This window comes from Mastomys coucha, unplaced genomic scaffold, assembly GCF_008632895.1.
Source record: "Mastomys coucha isolate ucsf_1 unplaced genomic scaffold, UCSF_Mcou_1 pScaffold5, whole genome shotgun sequence".
NCBI lineage: Eukaryota > Metazoa > Chordata > Mammalia > Rodentia > Muridae > Mastomys > Mastomys coucha.
This window is the reverse complement of record NW_022196911.1, coordinates 68,683,977-68,703,321: the sequence shown is the minus strand read 5'-3', so window position 1 is coordinate 68,703,321 and position 19,345 is coordinate 68,683,977. Positions and strand designations below refer to the sequence as shown.

The 19,345-nt window shown below is 47.5% G+C and overlaps 2 protein-coding genes across 9 annotated transcripts in view; both read right to left on the bottom strand.

Moving 5' to 3' along the window:
• The window catches only part of Trpv3 (transient receptor potential cation channel subfamily V member 3), a 33,419-nt gene extending 32,951 nt beyond the window's left edge, over positions 1 to 468 (bottom strand). For all 7 annotated transcript variants that reach the window (XM_031351234.1, XM_031351236.1, XM_031351235.1 and 4 more), the window contains exon 1: positions 299 to 468. The gene's annotated coding sequence lies outside the window, so the exon portion shown is untranslated. The remainder of the gene's footprint in view (positions 1 to 298) is intronic.
• Positions 469 to 6,922: 6,454 nt separating this feature from the next.
• Positions 6,923 to 19,345, bottom strand: part of Trpv1 (transient receptor potential cation channel subfamily V member 1) — a 25,883-nt gene continuing 13,460 nt past the window's right edge. The window contains exons 10-16 of one of the 2 annotated variants that reach the window (XM_031351161.1): positions 18,703 to 18,773; positions 17,526 to 17,691; positions 17,071 to 17,137; positions 15,268 to 15,587; positions 14,271 to 14,398; positions 13,714 to 13,829; positions 6,923 to 7,847 (exon numbers count right to left, since the gene is read on the bottom strand). In XM_031351161.1, coding sequence (XP_031207021.1) covers positions 7,675 to 7,847; positions 13,714 to 13,829; positions 14,271 to 14,398; positions 15,268 to 15,587; positions 17,071 to 17,137; positions 17,526 to 17,691; positions 18,703 to 18,773 — 1,041 coding nt within the window. In that variant the 3' untranslated portion in view covers positions 6,923 to 7,674. The remainder of the gene's footprint in view (positions 7,848 to 13,713; positions 13,830 to 14,270; positions 14,399 to 15,267; positions 15,588 to 17,070; positions 17,138 to 17,525; positions 17,692 to 18,702; positions 18,774 to 19,345) is intronic. The other variant, XM_031351162.1, reaches the window with a different exon arrangement.

Here is a 19,345-nt window from a genome sequence, read left to right as displayed (position 1 = left end):
GTCACTCTTCAGTGCTGGGATAGCTGCTCCCATCACACTCCAGCCATGGAGATCACATCCCTAAGCTAGCTGAGGGAGACACAAGCTCTCTCTTCCTGAGATTCCCAAACATCAGGGGAAAGTTCCCAGGCCTGTCAGAGCCTGCATTGTCTCCTCTGCCTGTTGTCAAAAGGAACCCCAGCTCTCCCCGCACCTTCCAAGGACCCATGGGCAAAGGGCAGACATGGCCCAGAGGGTTCCAGGCCCAAGCTCTGGTCTTTCTGGGGGACACTAGCTTCCCTGGGTGACAAGGATTTACCTGGGAGGTTCCAGATGGTGGTGGCAGCCCTTGCTTTGAGATCACCGCATGTCTGGGGCCCAAAACCCACCGTCGGGAAGGCGGCTGAGGTGGCCAGAGGCTCTCATCGTAGACACAGATAGCTGACAGCTGGAATGAGGCATCAGAGGCAAAACTGGCTGGGCCACCTGCCCTCAGCATCAGGCAGGCCACACCCACCACCCACGTGTCCCAAGTGAGTCACCCCCACACCCACAGAGCAGCCTCACCCCATAGGAGAAAAGGCAGGAAAGGTGCTTGCTGGGGCACAAAGCTATAGATCTAGTCCCAACCCTTCCCTCATACACTTGATCCTCAGAGGGTATTAATAGCCTCGGTCTCCTCACTTGGGAAACCCATTACAGAGAACTTACTGATCAAGGCTCTCGTGCAGAGACAAGATGATGGAGGTAAAGAAGCTTCCTAAGTAACCAAGACTACAACCAAAGGCTATCCTGGTGGCCTTGTAGCTGGGTGAGACTTGACCTCTACCTTTCAAAAATAGTTCTTGGGATCAAATCCCTCAGAGACAGAAGTCCAATGTTTCCCAACAGCTATAATGCATCATGGATATTTGTGTGCGACAACCTCACCGTTTCCTGCTTCTGTGATCTTTCGGCAAGTCATTTGTCCCAAGCCTGGGTTTCCTCACCTGTCAATCATGTAAACCCATATTGGAAGGTAGAGCATGAATGAGGGAGCAAGTAGAGAGCGAGAGAATAAGGCCTGGGGTGAACTCATAACCTGTGACAGCCGGATTTTATTGTCACAATATTTATTCGCCCAGCAATAGTTTGTGTCATTGTTCTTTAAGGCCAGAGCACTACAGGAAAACCATGTGCCCTCCCTACTTGCCCAGATGGCTTCTGGGAAAGGGGTGGAGCATAACTTGACTCAGGAACTGCACACCTCCTGCAGGGAGGATGTGTAGGCAAGGCATGACAGGCTTAGAATTTGGAAGTCCCTGCTCCGTGTCAGTGCTGTTGGCTGATGCAGCAGGGATTTTCCCGACTGTTCCCAGGAGGCAAGATCCCAGATCCCTGATCACTACAACCTGCTAGGCCTGAGGAGGGGGAATGAGGTCAGCTTCTAGACCATGAGAGAGAAACACCTGTGGCAAGGTCAGGGCAGAGCAGCTTCAGGTGTGACTTCAGTAGGGCACAACACACCTGCAACTTAATCTAGGGAAACCTACAGTTGGTGCTCATGATTCTTCATCACTGTGCCAGAAACATCACCATCAAAGCCCTACCTTCAATTAAATGTGGCCTCTCTCTTCCTCACCTGCCCAGGCCTGACTCAACCTTGGCCCAGCTTTGCTTCTTTCTGATGTCTCAGCATCCTGGGCATGAGACTATTCCCGGCTCTTTGTTGAAACTTTCCTTGCGTTCACACTTTTCTTTGGAGACTAACTTAAAAGTTCCTTTATCTCTCTCATCCAAAAGCACACTCTGTAACATCAGGGATTAGGGGAAGCCCCCTCTACTCTAAAGTATGACCTCATGGAAACCCAGTGTAGCACCAAACACGGGTCCACATTCAGTGTCATGGAATCCAGCCATTGTGAGACACCAACCATAGGAGGCCACGGCAAGATAACAGTGAACCTGAGAGGTTTATCTCTGCCCTCGAAGCTTATGGACCACCCAGAAGACCAGCTCCAGCAGGGATTATCCTGTCACAGGTGACAAGGGCCAACTGAGGTGAAAGGGGCTCATCTAAAGGGAAAATGGAGATTCTAATCAGAGGGATCATTTGAGGTAGAATTAGGAGAAATGAAGCTTCATCAGCCGAGTGTCAAGACAACTAAGAGGGCAATGTGTGAACTCAGCAAAGTGATCAGACATGAGGCTCAGATGCAGTCCATTGAGTGGCCTCAGGCTGCTGGCTCAACCTTGACCCCTTAGTGACCCAGAGTTGGGTTGGCCACTGGCCAGTCAGCAACTGTCACCACTATAATCTAACAGGGGACTGACCCAGCTAAACCAGTGGTACACGCTAAAGGCGGTGCTTCTAGCTACCTACAGGGAATTACGTTTGTCTTTGTGAGCTCTCTATCTTGAGTCTTGGATCCACACAGCACAATCACAGGTCTGTGCTACCGGAAGTCCCGTGTCCTTCCTTCTACCTCATTCTCCAGCCCTGGCAAACCCAGCATTGCTTGCCTGGTCCTGTCTGCCGTGTGGATGACCTGTAGGGTTCATTCAACTGTCCTCCACTACCAGGTTCCCAGTTCCTGAAGCAGCCATGAGCTGTGCCATGCTCACTTTTCTTCAGCAATCTAAACTCTCCTTCCATATTGGAAAGAACATACAATAATGCCAGGGAGAGGCCTTTCAGATATGGCTATGTATGTGTGTCGGAGGAGACAGGGACAGAGCCTGGGGTGGGATGCAGGCAACGAGAGAGAAAAGGGAGATTCTCTTTATTTCTGCTCCGGCCTGCTTTCCAGATGCCTGGACATTAGGCCACCTCTAGGTGTCTGCCAAGATACCCACGTGTGTGCCTCATCCTGCTAGCTGAGGTCAGAGCAGAAGGCCTAGTCAGCAGTCTGTCTGCAGAAGCCTTCCTCTGTCTGATGCCCAACACCCATAGAGGGTTCAAGAGAGACAATGAACAAACCTGCCCAACTCTCTGACCTTCTAAGACTCACAGACACCAGTCCAGGTTTACCAACCCAAAGATTCCATCTCTCCAGGGAGGATGAACAGGAGTCAGGAGGGAGTGGGGGGCACGGAAGTAAGAGGAGCAAATTCTAGAAAACACTTAGAGCTGTAAGCTGGAGCAGGAAGTGAGGCAGAGTTTCATCTCCCACCTCCTCATGCCTGAACGAAGGTCAGGATAGGTTCCATCTGCATTTAGGGCTAAAAGCTGAGAGGCTGCCTCTGTGGGGATGCTATGTGTACCGAGGCAGAGTGTCAATGGCAGGGGATGCTGTTAGAGAGGGGTTAGGGAATTCAGTTCACAAGAAATATGCACTTCTGCTCAATGTTGCTGTGAACCTAAAACTACTCCAAAAGTAGTTTATTAATTTAGGGTTGGGCTATAGGAATCAGTGGTACAACACTTGACTAGAAAAGATGAAACTCTAGGTTCAATCCTCAGGCCTGGCAAAAAGGAGGGAGGAAAGGAGGGCATGGAGAGGAGGAGAAAGGAGAAAAGTGGAAACCATCAAGCTGAAGTTACATTGGCAAAAGGATTCCAAAGAATTTGGATTTAAAAAGGATTCAAAAAGAAAAGAAAGATGCAGACATGACCTTTAAAAAAGAAAGTCACTGAGGCACCAGGGTGGGTTGGCACCCAGGGGATCTTCCTTTCTCAGAGGTGAAGGAGAGGGGGTGGAAGGAGGGGCTGTGTGAGATGGGGACACAACACAGGGGGGTCTGTGATTGGAATGTAAAGTGAATGAGTAAATAAATTAAAGAGGAAAAAAGGGGAAAAAGTCACACAAAAGTTTTGTTTTACTTTCAACATTTCATTTGTTTCAAAATGTTATTACAGCCAAAACAGTGGAATTAACTGCGTATAATAAGCTATATACACACATACACATGTCAAGCTATGGGAAATAAAGTTTATTTTGGTAGGTAGTATTAACAAAAATTAAAATTACATACCTTTGTAACATAACTCAAGTTAGTACAAGTCTCACACGTTTTCTTGCTTTCCTGTGTTCTGCTAAATCACCGTACCTAAACTGTTTTTAAATACTCAAAATGAATTTTGTTCTCTTTCCCTATACTCTGATTCCAAACAAAACTCTGCATAAGCATCTCCAATATCTGGTCTATTTCATCGCCATTGTCATCCAAATATGGATTGCAGTCCCTGGTAAATCTGCTTCATATTCTTCATAGTCTGGAAAAAAAAATCTTCCTTTTCAGTTAATTCTTGATATTTGTCTTTGTCTGCAGCCACTGGACTGAACTACCTCAGGGGTCCAGAGCAAGGCCCCTCCAGCTCCAGGGGAAGAGGCATACACTTGTAGAACAAGTAAAGCCACAAAGAGCTCCACCTATTTCTCAAGATAAAATCCCACAGCCAGCCATGGCTGAGCCCAAATGATGTGGCTCCTGCACCTAAGGTCTGTGGACGCTTCTGAATTATATCCATCAAGTCATTCTTCTGACTATACTGAATCCCATGGGGATGGGTGGGAGGGGCTTCCCATGAGTCAGAATGCGTTCAAGATTTTCTGAATCATCTCCTAGAGCAGCCTGGGAGATTCGAAGTATATATGGAACGAACAGCTTGCAGAAACCCTCACTGGGTTACAATAGTGTCTTGCGAGAACTGTAAGACTTACTACCAACAGGCCAATCTTTCCCAGTTTCCTCTCATATGAGAGCTTGTCCGAGTATCAGATTGGCAACTTTCTTCCACCAAGTGCTGCCTCAAAGATGTGGGCATGAATGAAGTGAAGGCTCAAGCTGCAGAGGGGGATGGATCAAGGCGATCCCCTGTGTTTGTACAATTTCTGGGAGACCCTCGATATCAAAGGAACTGGAAGACAGGTTTCTAGAGCAGATTTTCTTCAGATTGATCTGTAGTAATTGCTGAGTGCTCCACACACAGAGTGAAATGAAAAAGAAAACTGTAGTCATCAAACAATCACACAATGTTTTCTGAGCTGAGCTACAAGTAAAGCAAAAAGCCCAGGGCCCACAGCAGGTAGTGAGAAGCTGGCCCAGCTGCCTTCAGACAGAATTGGCCTGCATGCCCCAGGCCTGACTCAGCAGTAAAGATGGGTTTAAAGTCAAATGGCCTGGGGTCAAGCAGGGGTCACACTCTTTGCTGGCCGTGTAACTTGCTGTCCGAGCCTTGATTCTCTCATTTATAACGTCGGGCTAATAACAGCTTCCTCATGAGCTGTTAGGAAGCTTAAAGGCTAATGCATATCAAGCCCTTTCATAAACGCTCCAATCATCCTGGAGGGCGGCCTTTATTCCTCCTCATTCACCTGCCCTGTGGACTGTACACACCTCGCTTCACCCATGAGCACCTCAGGGGTCAGCCTTGGCGCCTCCTCTAGGCCTTACATGTGAGGTGGGCATATTGCTGAAGAACGTGGAAGAGGGTCTGGGTATGCCCTCTAAAGAGTGGAATGTCCCCGATGGGCTCCTAAGTTTAAACACTCAGTCTCCATCTTGTGGCACTGTTTTAGGGGATTAAAGATCCCTCTGGGCATGGTGCCTAAGAAACTCCCACACTTGAACCAGTAGACACTGACTGCCTGGAGTCTGGCCCCAGAAAGTTGTCTTACCTGGCACAGACTTGTAGAGCCTGACTCCTAGTGATCCAGGAGCCCTTACACTAAATAGTCAGTCTCAAGAAAGACCACTGAGCCTTCAAGATGGCTCAGCAGCTAAAAGCCTTTTGCCTCCAAGTCTGAAGACCTGAGTTTGATTCCCAGAACCCATGAGGTAGAAGGAGAACTGACTCCCATAAGTTGTCCTCTGACATCCACACATGCACTGTAGCTAATAAATAAATAATTTAGAGGGAAAAAAAGAAAGAATATAACAGATACTATAAAACTTACTGCTTAACAAAATAATGAGATAACCTCACTATCCTTTCCAGATATAGGCCCCCACAAACAGCATAAGACAAGATCAGGCAGCCATCTTCCTTCCAACTGTTAAAGAAGCAAACCCCCATTCCCTCAATACTGTGATCTCTCTCTCTCTCTCTCTCTCTCTCTCTCTCTCTCTCTCTCTCTCTCTCTCTCTCAGAATTACTCACTATTAGCTGGGCAATGGTAGTGTACACCTTTAATCCCACAGCTCAGGAGGCAGGTGAGTCTCTGTGGGTTCAGGCCAGAGTGAGTTCCAGGACAGCCAGGACTCTATAGTGAGACCCTGTCTAAAAATCTCTCAGACACTGAGCCACCAACCAGGCAGCGTACACTAGCTGGTCTGAGGCCCCCGACACATATACAGCAGAGGACTGCCTGGTAGGGCCTCAGTGAGAGAAGATGTACCTCACATTCGGGAGGCTTGAGGGATGGTGTGGGGGGAACATCCTCTTGGAGATAGGGGGCAGGGGAGGAATGGGATGAAGAACTGTCAGAGCGGAAAAATGACTGGATTGTAAGAAAAGATTAAAGATAATTTTAAAAACAAAATAATAATGATGATAATAATAATAATAATAATAATAATAGTCTGACTGCCTCCCTCTCCTCACACTGTATCCTCTTTAATAAATCTTTGTGTCTGCTCTGGTCTGATAAATACTTTTGCCCCTTTTCCCTTGACTTGTCGCAGCTGTTCCCTGCATAACACAGCTGTCAAATTAGGTCCAATAAGCAGCAGTCCTCCGTGGCTTCTGCTTCAAGCTCCTGCCTTGAATCTCTGCCTTGACTTCCCTTGATGATGGACCGTAACCTGTAAGATTAAGTAAACCCTTTCCTCCCCACTTCGCTTTTGATATGAATATTCTGTCACACACAGACAGAGAGACAGAGAGACAGAGAGACAGAGAGACACAGACAGACTGAGACAGAGACAGACAGAGGTGCAAACCAGACTAAACAGAGAACCACCTAGCAACACCAGCCCAATTACTATCACCAAGCTCATACCAAGCTCGTTATAAAGCATATTTGCAGACACATACATAGTTTATTTTATGATTTACAAGACTAACAGCGATAGGCGCATTTAGCACTGCACAGAGTGGGGCAGGATTGTGATTACAACAAATGAAAGATCATTGAAAGAATATAACAGATACTATAAAACTTACTGCCATGTCCTTGGGGTGTGGCTCTGTATTTTTACTTAAAGAGCAATAAAGCTACCATTTTGTGAGAACAGATATTTTACATGGAAGAGGAAAGTCACATCTGGAGCAACCAGATTCTGAAGGAACTGAGAGTGAGGCTGGGGTACCTCAGTGTACCTCATCGAATGACAAAACCCTCCAAAACCTCTCAGGGCAAGCAAGGTAGTCAACAGAGTGTGGGGGAGAAATGATCCAGCATTTCATATCAAGGCAAGTAGTTAAAGATTCTTTTCCTGGGCTCCATTTGCTCATAGTCTCAGCCATCCAAAAGTCAAATAAAACCAGGGTCTAACATGTGTCCAAGTAGAGATTTGCTGTCCACTCTGTTTAATAAGGTCCATAAGGAGTTGAAAGCCGAATGTTTGAAGATTGTGGTTGAATATACATCTTGCTTCCCACACACCTGCCACCTTCCACAACAGGCCCCGTAAAGTCCTAGGAACATGCTGAGGCAGGCACAGGGTGGACCCAGGCAACATTGACTCTGCTCTGATGTTCATGAACATATCCTTTCCACACAGGAGCAATGGGACATCAAAGACCCAGCATTGACTCCTGCATGGTGTCCCTCATTTCTCCCCTGGGGCCATGGAATCCTTGAAGACCTCAGCATCCTCTGGCTTAAGGGATCCTGTATAATGCTTCAGTTGAACTTCTTCTGGCTGGATGGTATGCCTATCTCGAGTGCTTGCATCCCTCAGAAGGGGAACCAGGGTGAAGTTCTTCCAGTTTCTCCCTGAAACTGAAAGGCAGCACATCATTATTACCTTGGATGCAACAAAACAAGCACGCATCACATCTTCAGGTGAAAGGAGACCTGGGCACTCCTCAAGCAAGGAAGTTCCTCTTTACAGCAAACAGAGACCATGACTGAAAACCACAAGTGGATACAAAGCAGAGATCCATGGGTCATGGAGAGCCCAGCCCCACTGAACACATCATCAACACACCACCTACCTACACCTAAAGCTCAGGGAACACTTTGGAAGAGGGGGCTATGATGGTTTAAATAGGAATGGCCCCCATAGACTCATGTGTTTAAATGCTTGGTCCCTAAGGAGTAGCACTATTAGCCAGGCAGTGGTGGCACATGCCTTTAATCCCAGCACTAGGGAGGCAGAGGCAGCCTCCTGCCTCTGAGTTCGAGGCCAGCCTGGTCTACAGAGTGAGTTCCAGGACAGCCAGGGCTATACAAAGAAACCTTGTCTCAGGAAAAAAAAAAAAAAAAACAAAAAAACAAAAAAAAAAAACGGAGTAGCACTAATAGGAGTTGTGGCCTTGTTGGAGGAACTGTGTCACTGTGGAGGTGGGCTTTGAAGTCATATATGCTCAAGCTACACCCAGTGTGGCATGCAGTCCCTTTCTGCTGCCTTTGGATCAAGATATAGAACCTGGCTAGATCATGGCTCCTCCAGCACCATGTGTCTGCCTGCACGATGCCAGGCTTCCTGCCATGATGATAATGGACTGAACCTCTGAAACAGTAAGCCAGCCCTAAATTAAATGTTTTCCTTTCTAAGAGTTGTCTTGGTCATGTGGTCTCTTCATAGCAATAAAACCCTAACTAAGACAGAAGTAAAGATTGCAAGAGCCAGAAGACCAGGAAGTCTACTATGAGACTGTCACCTAGAAATAAGACCCAAACAATAACAATAGACATGTGGGACTGTGAAGGGTGGTCTGTGTTTCTGGTTGAGCGAGGTTTGCTTCTGGAGACCCAATAGAGTATTCTACAAGGAATAAAAAGCCATGCCCCCAGACATAGATGCCTGACACCATGAGTCCTCCAACTCCATTATCCTGTGCTGTCTATCACATAGACAATGCCCCAAGCTCCCAGTATCTTGGCTGGACTCCAGCCCCCAGTCAACTGACCACAGCCAGGTATGCCCTGCCCCACAGTTACCTGAGAACAGACAGGTAGCCCAGCCCACCATATAAGGGGCTGTTTGCCCCCTCCCCTCTCTTTTTCTCTCTGTCTCTCTTCTCTCTTAACCTCTTACTCTTTACTCTCCCTTCCCCACCTCTCCACATGGCCATGGTTGGCCCCTACTTCTCTACCCTTTCTCTCTCTCCCTTTTTGTACAATACAACACCTTAAGACTACAGGTTAGCTCTTTTCAACTAGACTTTTTGGCCCAGCATTTGCAGCCCCTGCCCGCCCCCTCTCTCCCTTGGACCCCAGGGCAGATTGAGCTGCTCTGGGGCCCCCAATTCATTCTCAGCTCCTCTGCAGTATCCAGCGTTGCCTGTGATACCCAGGAGCTACAACCTACCATCCTTGGCCTCCGTGACGACCAGGGATCCCCAGGGTTGTCCGCTTTCCACTACCACCATGGACTGGGATATGACTCATGAATCCAGACGCCCACCCGAGCAGTGTGGAGAGCACGGGCAGCCTCCCACGTCTGCCTGGCCAGAGTACTGGAGCTCTGGTGGGATGTGGGTTTTTCCTTCCCACCCCTTACTGCCCAGTGGTGGCAGGCTAATGCAGAGCAGGACATCTCACAGAGTCTCACCACTGGACCAAGAACTACAGGCAACTGATGACTGCTGAGAGGGAGAATCAGCCTCTCCCTCTGACCTATGCTCTGGTGGGGTCCTAACTGGTTATATCCAGTACAAAGTAGTTAGCTTTGAAATCATAAGCAGACTCAGCAAGTTATATTTGTGTGTATATGTGTATGTATGTGCATATATGTATGTTTATGTGTATGTGTATATGTATGAATGAAAAAGAGAGGTTGGAGGACGGAATATGGGTAGGAGTTGGGAAGAGGAAAATAAAGTTATATTTTCATTTCAAAACATAGTTTAAAAAAAAATTCTTAGTCAAGTGTAGTAGCACACACCTTTAATCCCAGCATTCAAGAAACTAAGGCAGATGGATCTCTGTGAGTTCAAAGCTAGCCTGGTCTACATAGTACCAGGACAGCCAGGGTACATGCTAATACCCTGTATGTAATAAAAATAAATAAATCTCCAAGCTCTTAGATCCATGAAGTTTCCTCTTCTTTTGACAGTTGAGCTCATCCACCCAGGTAATAGCTTACACTTTCTTTCTCCCCCAGGCCCTGGTAAACCTGATACCTCATGAGTCAATCTCATACCTGCTTTAGGTTCCATAGCCTCTCTGCCCAGATGGGGAGGGCGAAGAGATTTCTACAACACAACGCCACATTGGGCAGTCCTAAAGCGATGCACAGCAGCCAAAAAATATCAAAACTTAGGGTCAAGGCCCCACCAGAGCATAGAAGAAAATGCCAAGGGAGACATGGTGACACTGGGCTTCACATAAGAACTTTAGCATGACCTAAAGTCCCAGGGAGCTCATAAGGAAGACTCAGTTACCACATCCCGTTGAGATCCTGACTAAACTGGCTGGGAAATAGAGACACCCAGTTTGGGAACTGTTGACCTAGACAGTTCCAGGGTCTCCAGACGTAGCTGAGGCTCCCATCACCATTCATCCTATTCTAATAGCAAGTGTTAGGCCAGAGGGTTTGGGACAAAGGGCAAGATGGCTTGGCCCAAGAGGTCTCCACCCTTCTCCTCTGATCAGGAGCTCACACAAAACGCTGGACAAAGCCAGCTCCTAGCTTGGGATTCCCAAAGTGACCACAGGATCTAAGACCCACCTACAGGGCCCTAAACTCACAAAGCAAGATTATAATAGAACCTTATTTGTACCCCACCATCACATCAAAAATCTACCCACTCCCCTTCAAGAAGCCGTACCTCAGCCCAGCCTTGTGATTCCACTGACCCCCCTCCTGTGAGGCCAGCGAACCTGCCTGAGAGCTGCCCCAATAAACCTAACATTTTACTATAAATTCAGCTCAATTTAATTTGTTATACTGGTGGAAAAGCCACTTACCAAGGCTCCACACACACTTCCTAAGGTCTTCCAGTTCCCACCTTCCTTCCCTGGCCTTTCTCCCCTGAATTGTTCCACATCTTTCTACTACATGCAGCTTGGTAAGAAGGGATCCCCATCAATTAAATTATCTGGCAATCATCACTAGAGTTTCTACCGTTACAAAGGTGAGAAAGCGAGTAGTGGAAGTATAAAGTCTAATATAACACTTCCCTGCTTCTGTTCTAAATGGCTGCTCTAACTGGACGGCAGTTCACCGAGAGGTACAGGGTAGAGAGCCATGAGGTCCTTGTGCTCACAGATGAGCTCCAGGGAAACCAGAAATGTTAAGCACTCGGAGCTGTCTCCTCAACAGAGGACAGAAATATTTGTTTTCTGCTCCGGAGGCTGGGTTGGGCGTTGGTAACAGCCTGTGCTATCTGTGGGGTTAGGCCACACCCAGATCCCCCAGACTATTGTGTTTATCCCAGATTCTTCCTCTAGAGACCTTTATCTTGAGCAGTGTTTCTCAGTCAACAGAACCCATCCCTAAGGGAGGTGTCACCTGTATTTTGTAGTTTGGTGACCTCTATGATGACCTAGACCACAGCAGAGCCTCCCCCTTGCACTTAAGCTATAAAAACCCATTCTTATGGAAGAGGCCACAAGTTAGTCACACCTTAAGCTTTATTGTGATAACTGTCACCAGGAACCCCCACCCCACCCCCAATGATACTATACTTAAACCATCCAAAATAAACTCCCCAGTGTCAGACTCTAGAAGTTTGACCCAACAACGACTAACTAAGTAAGTAGGAGGATCCTGATAAGCCACTCAAATCACACACCCAAAACCAGCTTTGAGTAGATCTGACAGTGTTAGCACACCTGACAAATTGAAGGAAAAGTAGCAAGCAAGGGTGATGACATGACCAGGGGGCTTTCCAATTGCATTCCTAGGAAAGTCATAGAACTGCTGGGGAACTGTGTGAAATTAATAAAGCCTCAGAGCTTGGAACTGATATCCAAAAGTGAGCCTCTTTCTTTTTCTGCACTAGAAATGGAATCACATGCTAAACAAGCACTCAACCACCACTGAGCTACATCACCAGCTCCCCTACCCACCATGAGCCTTGTCTGAAATAGATCTCCATATCCAACTGTAATGGACAATCTTGGACTGGACTGTCCTGCTCGTGACAACCATAAGCTAAGCAAAATTTTATTCAGCAGACATGTTTAGACCTGAGGTGACAGATGTGAGCTACTATATACACCCTAAGAGGCATGGTATTCACAAGAGGAGCCCTATGAACACCCTGTCTCTCTGCTTAGAGACAACCTTACCAACTACAGTACAGTAAGCAGCCATCCTATAAAGCATGGAATTTCCCCTAAGCTAAAGAGAAAGCGGCTATCCTAGCAGCTGGCACAGCTAGAATCAGTAGAGCAGAACGTAGGAGAACACTGGAGGACTGGTCAGTTTGAGGGTAGGGTGGTTACCCACAAGTCCTTAGAGTACATGAGGCTTAGCTGCAGTGGAGCTGGAAGTGGGGTGGACACACTTAAGCTTGAGTGCAAGAAGGGAGCATAGATGGAATGCGGAGACACCCTTACACTCACACGTGTACACACTTGGGGTGATTCCTTAATAACTGAAGTATCTTTGAAGGAAGGTAACCACATCCAGGTCCCATGGTATCTTATCCACAATCCACAATCTGAAAATACTGAACCTAAAAGAGAAACCAGGGCAATGTGGTCCTCTGTCACAAAAAAAAAGGGGAGTTAAGACACATAGATGCCAAGATGGCCCAGATGTTGGAATTAGCTACAACAGCTGACTCCAGGGCCTTATGCTTGCCAGGCTGAGAGCTAGTGCTACCTCTGAACCAGTCCACCCATTAGCTGACAGGAAGTGCAAAATAACTTATTAATATTTCCAAAGAAATAGCGGAAACATGCTACTAATGAATGGCTAGAGGGCCTCTCCGCAAAGAAATGGAAACTTTGGGCTGGAGAGATGTCTCAGTGGCTTAAGAGCACTGTCTTCCGAAGGTCCTGAGTTCAATTCCCAGCTACCACATGGTGGCTCACAGTAATGGGATCCCGTGACTCCTGGTGTGTCTGGAGGCCACAGTGTACTCATCCGCATAAAATAAATAAATAAATCTTTAGAAATGGAAACCTCATCAGAAAAACACGGAAACTCTAAAACCAAAAGGCTTAAAGCTTGAGGTTTGGGGTCCTCTGGATGGGATTAAGAGCAATTGGGAGCTCACTAAAAGAAGAGGAGTCCGTAAATATAAAGGCAGCCCAAAAGACATCACATTTGAGAAAGAAAAAAATAATAATTAAGGACAAAATGAACAAACCCTCCAAGATCTCTGCAACAGTACTGCCTAGTCTAATACCTAGCTTCTCAAACTGTGGACTGTGTCCTCAGACGGGGACGCATAGCTGAATGTCAGGGATCTTGAAAATGGTGGCTACATCAAAAGGTTTCTGAGCATGCAACAGCCAAAAGTTAATTTGAAATCAGATGGGTAATGAATCCGAGGAGCCTCTGGCGGTGTTCCTTGCGCAGACAGATGTGTTTGAGGACAGGCACCTGTCACTACGCATGCATGGGCTGGTGTCTGCTGCTGCTATGCAGACGAGGTCTGATGTGAGGAAAGTCAAGATGGAGTAGGGAACCCTCCTTCCCAGTGCCAGGCCCCTCCCTGCCATGGGCTCTTCCAGCACACCTCACCTCGGCCTGACCGCAGAGAGAAGCTCAGGGTGCGCTTGACGCCCTCGCAGTTGCCTGGGTCCTCGTTGATGATACCCACATTGGTGTTCCAGGTAGTCCAGTTCACTTCATCCACCCTGTCGGGAGGGGACAGGATCTGGGAGGCCAGCTGTCTAAGGCTAGACAGCCTCCATATTAGGATGAAGACACAGCAGGCAGAGGGACAGCCAGGGCTTGTTTTATGGACACTTCTCATTTCCCACCACACCACAAGGCCCAAAACTCTGAATTCCTAGGTTTGGCTCTGTTCACCAGGTAGTCATTTTTGGACACCTCAAGTTTTTCAGTATTTAATGTTAGAAGTTCTACTTCCTGAGATCTGAAGTGACTGTCCTGTGCCCATAGTTGAGTCCTATGGTGGCCCTTGGACATGGTGCTGGCCTTGAGAGTCCCCTATTTCTATGAATAGCCCCAGAGAGCCCTGAGCCTGATCTATACACCCTCACCTGACTCCAGATGTGTCCCCCATGTCCAGGACTGAGACCAGTTCTCAGCTCTGACTCCTGCTTTGGCCTTACCTGAAACACCACCGGTAGTCATCCTTGCCGTCAGGTGTGAACCCCACCTGCAGCAGCTTGCCAGAGCGGAAGGCCTTCCTCATGCACTTCAGAAAGCTCTTCTCTGTATCCAGGATGGTGATGGCTCGCTGTTGGAAAAGGAAACAGGCCATCAGCCTGGATCACCCTCTCCAGAATGTCTTTCAACCCCAGAAGCAACCTACAAGTCTGCAGGCACAGACTCCATGAAGGAGACCAGCCAAGCCTTCCTGTGCTTGGTGGCTGTCTGCTGGTTCCAAGAAGACAGCCCTAGGAGTTGATAGAGCTCACAAAGGGACCCTACTGGGTGCTATGTGAGATCAGAGTCCAGACTGTTGGGTCTAAATCCCAACTCTGCTGTCTGCGAGCTGTGTGACTTGAAACACAGAGAGATGGCATAGTCTCTAGACCTCAGTGCTTGGTCTAAAGATGAGATGCTGACAGAATGCCCTTAAGAGGAAAGGTGAAAGGTGAAATGAAGTCAGGTAAGGCAGACACTTAGAGCAGGGCCCACTGTTCAGCAAATGCTTCTGGGTAAGAACAATGCTTTGTTGGTGGGGTTTCTGAAGGCAAACACAAGCCATGAGGCTTAGAAAGAGAATCCTTAGGGCCCACCCCATGAGAGCAATCCCCATGTGTCAAATGTCCAGTGCTCACCTAAACCAAGATGCTCTATGATGGATAACCCATGGGGCTAAGCCTACATCTTCTGCCCTCTGGGACCGCTCAGAGGCCAAATACAGCATCTGTTAGTTACAGCGTCTGGCTAGGCTCGCCTGACTGCTTGGAGATGACAGACAAGAGGGATGCCCATGGGAAGGGACTCTAGCGAGGGAGCTGCTAATGTCGGTCCCTGGGCCCAGTTGGGCTCCCTGCCCCCTCTCCAATCCCACAGGGGCTCGTGAACCCTCTGTGTACCAGCAGAAGGCAAAGGGAACAGCCTTCAGGCTGCATTACCCCTCCCCTTTCTGCTGCCCACCTGCAGCTTCCAGATGTTCTTGCTCTCTTGTGCAATCTTGTTGACAGTCTCGCCCATGAGGGCAATGAGCATGTTGAGCAGGAGGATGTAGGTGAGAATCACATAGGCCAGTAACAAGATGATGAAGACAGCCTTGAAGTCATAGTTCTCAGTGAACTCCAGGTCGCCCATGCCGATGGTGAACTTGAACAGCTCCAGACATGTGGAATACAGGCTGTTGTAAGAGTTTCCTGACCTGCTGGAAGGTCCCCGGCACTTGTGTGGTGGGGACTCCACAGACAGTGAGTTATTCTTCCCATCCTCAATCAGTGTCACTACGGCTACAGGTCACAAGAGAAAGGGGGTGTGGGTGGGTGAGTGAAAAACCAAGGCCCCAGACCTCCTAATACATACCTGTCCTACCCCAGCACCCTGCAGTAGGAAAGCCACTCAGTCATGTAGCCCCTCCCCACTCCAGACTAGCGTAAAACTGTCATAAAACTAGCAAAACTCTGCTTTGTTATAAGAGCTCTATCATGATCTAGTAGGAAAAGTATTTGAAGAAATATGCAAAGCTGTGTAGACCATGTTCATACTGAGGCCTTTGTGTAGCATACAACCTGCTCAACCTTACAAGCCAGGTCTGGCTTACTTTGCCAGCCACACCAGGTCTTTTTAGAGGTCCACTCTAGAACCATGGGTATCGAGCAGTGCAAAGCAGAATGGCCCCGATAACATCCTTCTTTGGAAGCATAGTATAGAGCTTGAGAACGGCTAGGCAGCTGAGTCCTGTTCTTACGATGCACCAATACCCGAGAACCCCCCCGAGCCCAATCCCTTCTTGTACTGATAACACATAACTTCAGATCAAGTGCCACAACCCATACCTATCAGGTCCCTCCTCCTAGTCATGGATACTTAGCCCTCTTAGGCAAGAGGGATAAAATAAACTGCAGAATGGGAGCAAAGACGGGCATGCCTCGGGAACCATCTAACTGCAGAGATCTGACAAGGACTAAGGCAAAGGCATATGTACTCACAACAGGATGCGGATCAGTTAGAGGGGCCGAGATGCGGCTGTAAGGGGCTCTCGAGGGCCAGATCTCAGTTTCAAAGCAACAGATGGTAATAAGGATTATGATTCAAGTGACTGTGTAAATCTACATAGAGCAAAAAGAGCCCCAAGGCCATCCTTGCTTTGAAAAACTTCAATTTTAGAAAGGGAGAAAAACTCTTATGATAAAATGCCAGGGACTAAAGATTGGAGGAATGATTGGGTCAGGGAATCGCTTGAAGGTTGGTGCTGTAACTCAGTGGGCCTTTGCCCGGCACGTATTAGACCCTGGGTTCAATCTCCAAAAAAAAAAAAAAAAAAGGAAGAGAGGAGAAAGAGAGAAGAGGAATAGGGAAGGGAAGGAAATAACAAGACAGAGACAGAGAGAAGGAAGAAAGAGACAAAGAGATTTTAAAATGGTAAAAGTGGGGCATCTCTGTAAGAAAAGAGAAGTCATTCTTACAACTCTTAAAACTTTTTTGTGAGTCTGAAATAGTGTTGAAATAATTTGGATAAAAACTGAGCAAAAAAAATATATAGCTATATGGCAAGCAACTAGCATAGCATCTCTAAAATGACTGAGGACACCTCTCATAAATTACACTTCCAAGTTCTCAGGCTCACGCTGATGTGTGTTCTGCTTACCCACTCCCGTCACCTGCAAGCATATGCCTCCTGACTTCCCTACCTGGCTCCTCCTCCCCTTGGCCCTGCAGAAGTTAAATGAGCAACAGACCTGCCTACCCATCAGCCTTGACTTAGTCTGTTACCTGTGGAAAATCCAAACAAGAACACGAGGTAGACGAACATAAACCGACACAGGTCTCTGAGGATCATCTGCAAGAAAGAGCAGGCTCATGAAAGACAAGCTCAGCCCTGGGAGGAATACAGGAATGACCCAGGCTGTATCAGGCTGGAGTGGCCAGAGAACATGGGGCGGGAACCTTCAACAGGTTGGATTCTACAGTTTTCAGCTCGGACATCATGAAGGAATCATTCACACCTCTCCCATGGCTTTTGTTCGGAATACAGAGGCAAGAAGTTTGAAGGAAACCTCCACGTCAGGGTCAGTGCCGGGTTGCTTGATTCTTGGGGAATAAATAGGCTAAGAGCTAAAGCAGTGGCTCCCCCAGAGGATACAGAGAGGCTGAACAGATTTCGTAGGACAGTATCTCACATCTACGGGGCAAACAGGGCTCTGTGGAAAACACACTTGAGAACCTACCTTCTCGATCATGACAGCATAGATGCCCATCTGCTGGAAGCCCCGGGTATAGTAGAGCATGTTAGTCCAGCCCAAGGCCAGGGAGAACACCATTGAAGCCACATACTCCTTGCATTGACTGAAGTACAGTACCACAGATACCAGCATGAACAGCGACTGTACAAAGCTAGGGGCAGAGACAAAGGAGACCAGCTTAGGGGAAGCCAAGAGCAAAAGGCGCTGGGGCTGCAAGAACTGAAAGAGAGAGAATGTAGCCGTCTGCAGGCTGGGGCTGGGGTGCCTGCTTCCTTTGGCCCACGTCTTCTCTGTAGGCACCAGGAGCAAGCCTATGGCTTGTTGGGAGGCAAAAATCTTATTCTTAGAAGCACAATGTAGATATAGTACAGATGTTCCTTGACTTATAATAGTCATGCCCTACACGATCCATTGTACATCAAAAATATAAGTGAGAAATGTACTGAATATCCCAGCCTACTGATCATAAGTGCTCATGCTCATGGTATTGTACCGAGTCAGCGCTTCCCTCAGGGCTGACCCACTGAAAATACTGAAGACTGTCTGTGGAAACAAGAACAGGCCAAGAAAGAAGAAGATGTGAGAGAGAGGGAAGAGGCAGGAGAATTCCCTCATCCACAACAGCAAGAGGACTTTTGTCCGTATCTATCTGTAGGTGGTTTTGATTCTCAAGACAAGAGGATGGGGGATAACTGCTGGTATCTAGCAGGGAGATTTAGCCATGGATGCTGCTAAATGCTCAGCACACAGGACAATCCCTTTCCTACCCTCTGAACTATCCAAGGTATCCATGAAGCTGGGATGAAAAGAAAAACTGCCTCATAGACTGGAAATTCTTGAAGGCAAAAACTGTGTATACTTCACCTTTGTCTCCCAGTGTTGACCCAGTGAATGGCAAGGGCATGCACACACTGTGGACAAAGTAACTTCAACTGTAAATCCTTGTGACCTGTGACACAGTCTGTCAGCCCCAGCACCTGACTTATCTGGCAGAGTAAACAATAGCTGATATTGATTGGTCTGATGAATATTGTTAGAGTGCCTCCCTTCCTTGCTTCAACCTGCATGCTGAGGCCCTACTATATGCCTGCTCAAGCACAGGTTGAGAGGATGAGGGAGAACTAGCCTGAGGAAGTCAAACAGAGTATAAAGCATCACTTACAAAAGTATCTCACTGTAGCTGTCCACAAACAAACTCTTGAGGGATGGTCGCCTCTGCAGGAAATATTGAATCTGTGTGAATAAACAGACAAAGTAAGTTGCTGGGAAGTGTTAGATGTGGCCGAATGGGGAGCTCCCAACATGCTTTCAAAGTGTCACTATATTGGAACACTGGAGTGAGTTCCAGCAAGGAACAGGAAGGATGGAGCAGCAGTGGTAAGTCAGGCTAATGGGGGTGGGTGATGCTATGTGACTCATGGAGAGCTTTAAATACCTCCACTGCAGTTAAAAGTGCATCTAGAGGAAGAAAAGGGTCGCCAGAATCCTATCAGCTGCTGTGATTCCGGGGCAGGGCTGAGAAATTTCCTTTCTTCTAGTTCGTTCTCCCACCTCCACCATCCTGTTCTATATTGAACATAACATCATCGCAAGAATCCCTTAATGCAGCCACAACTGAACTAACTTGCCAGATCAAGCTTTGGTGGCTGCAAAATCCTCTCCAAAATAACTACCTGCACTTGTCCCCAATTTAACCTGTGTTTGCTAAGAGTGCCCACCTGCTGCTAGGGCTTTGTACTTCCTTAGATAATGGAAGTTGCAACTGTGAAAAGACAGTGTTTCCATGAAGACAAGGCAGTGGTTGA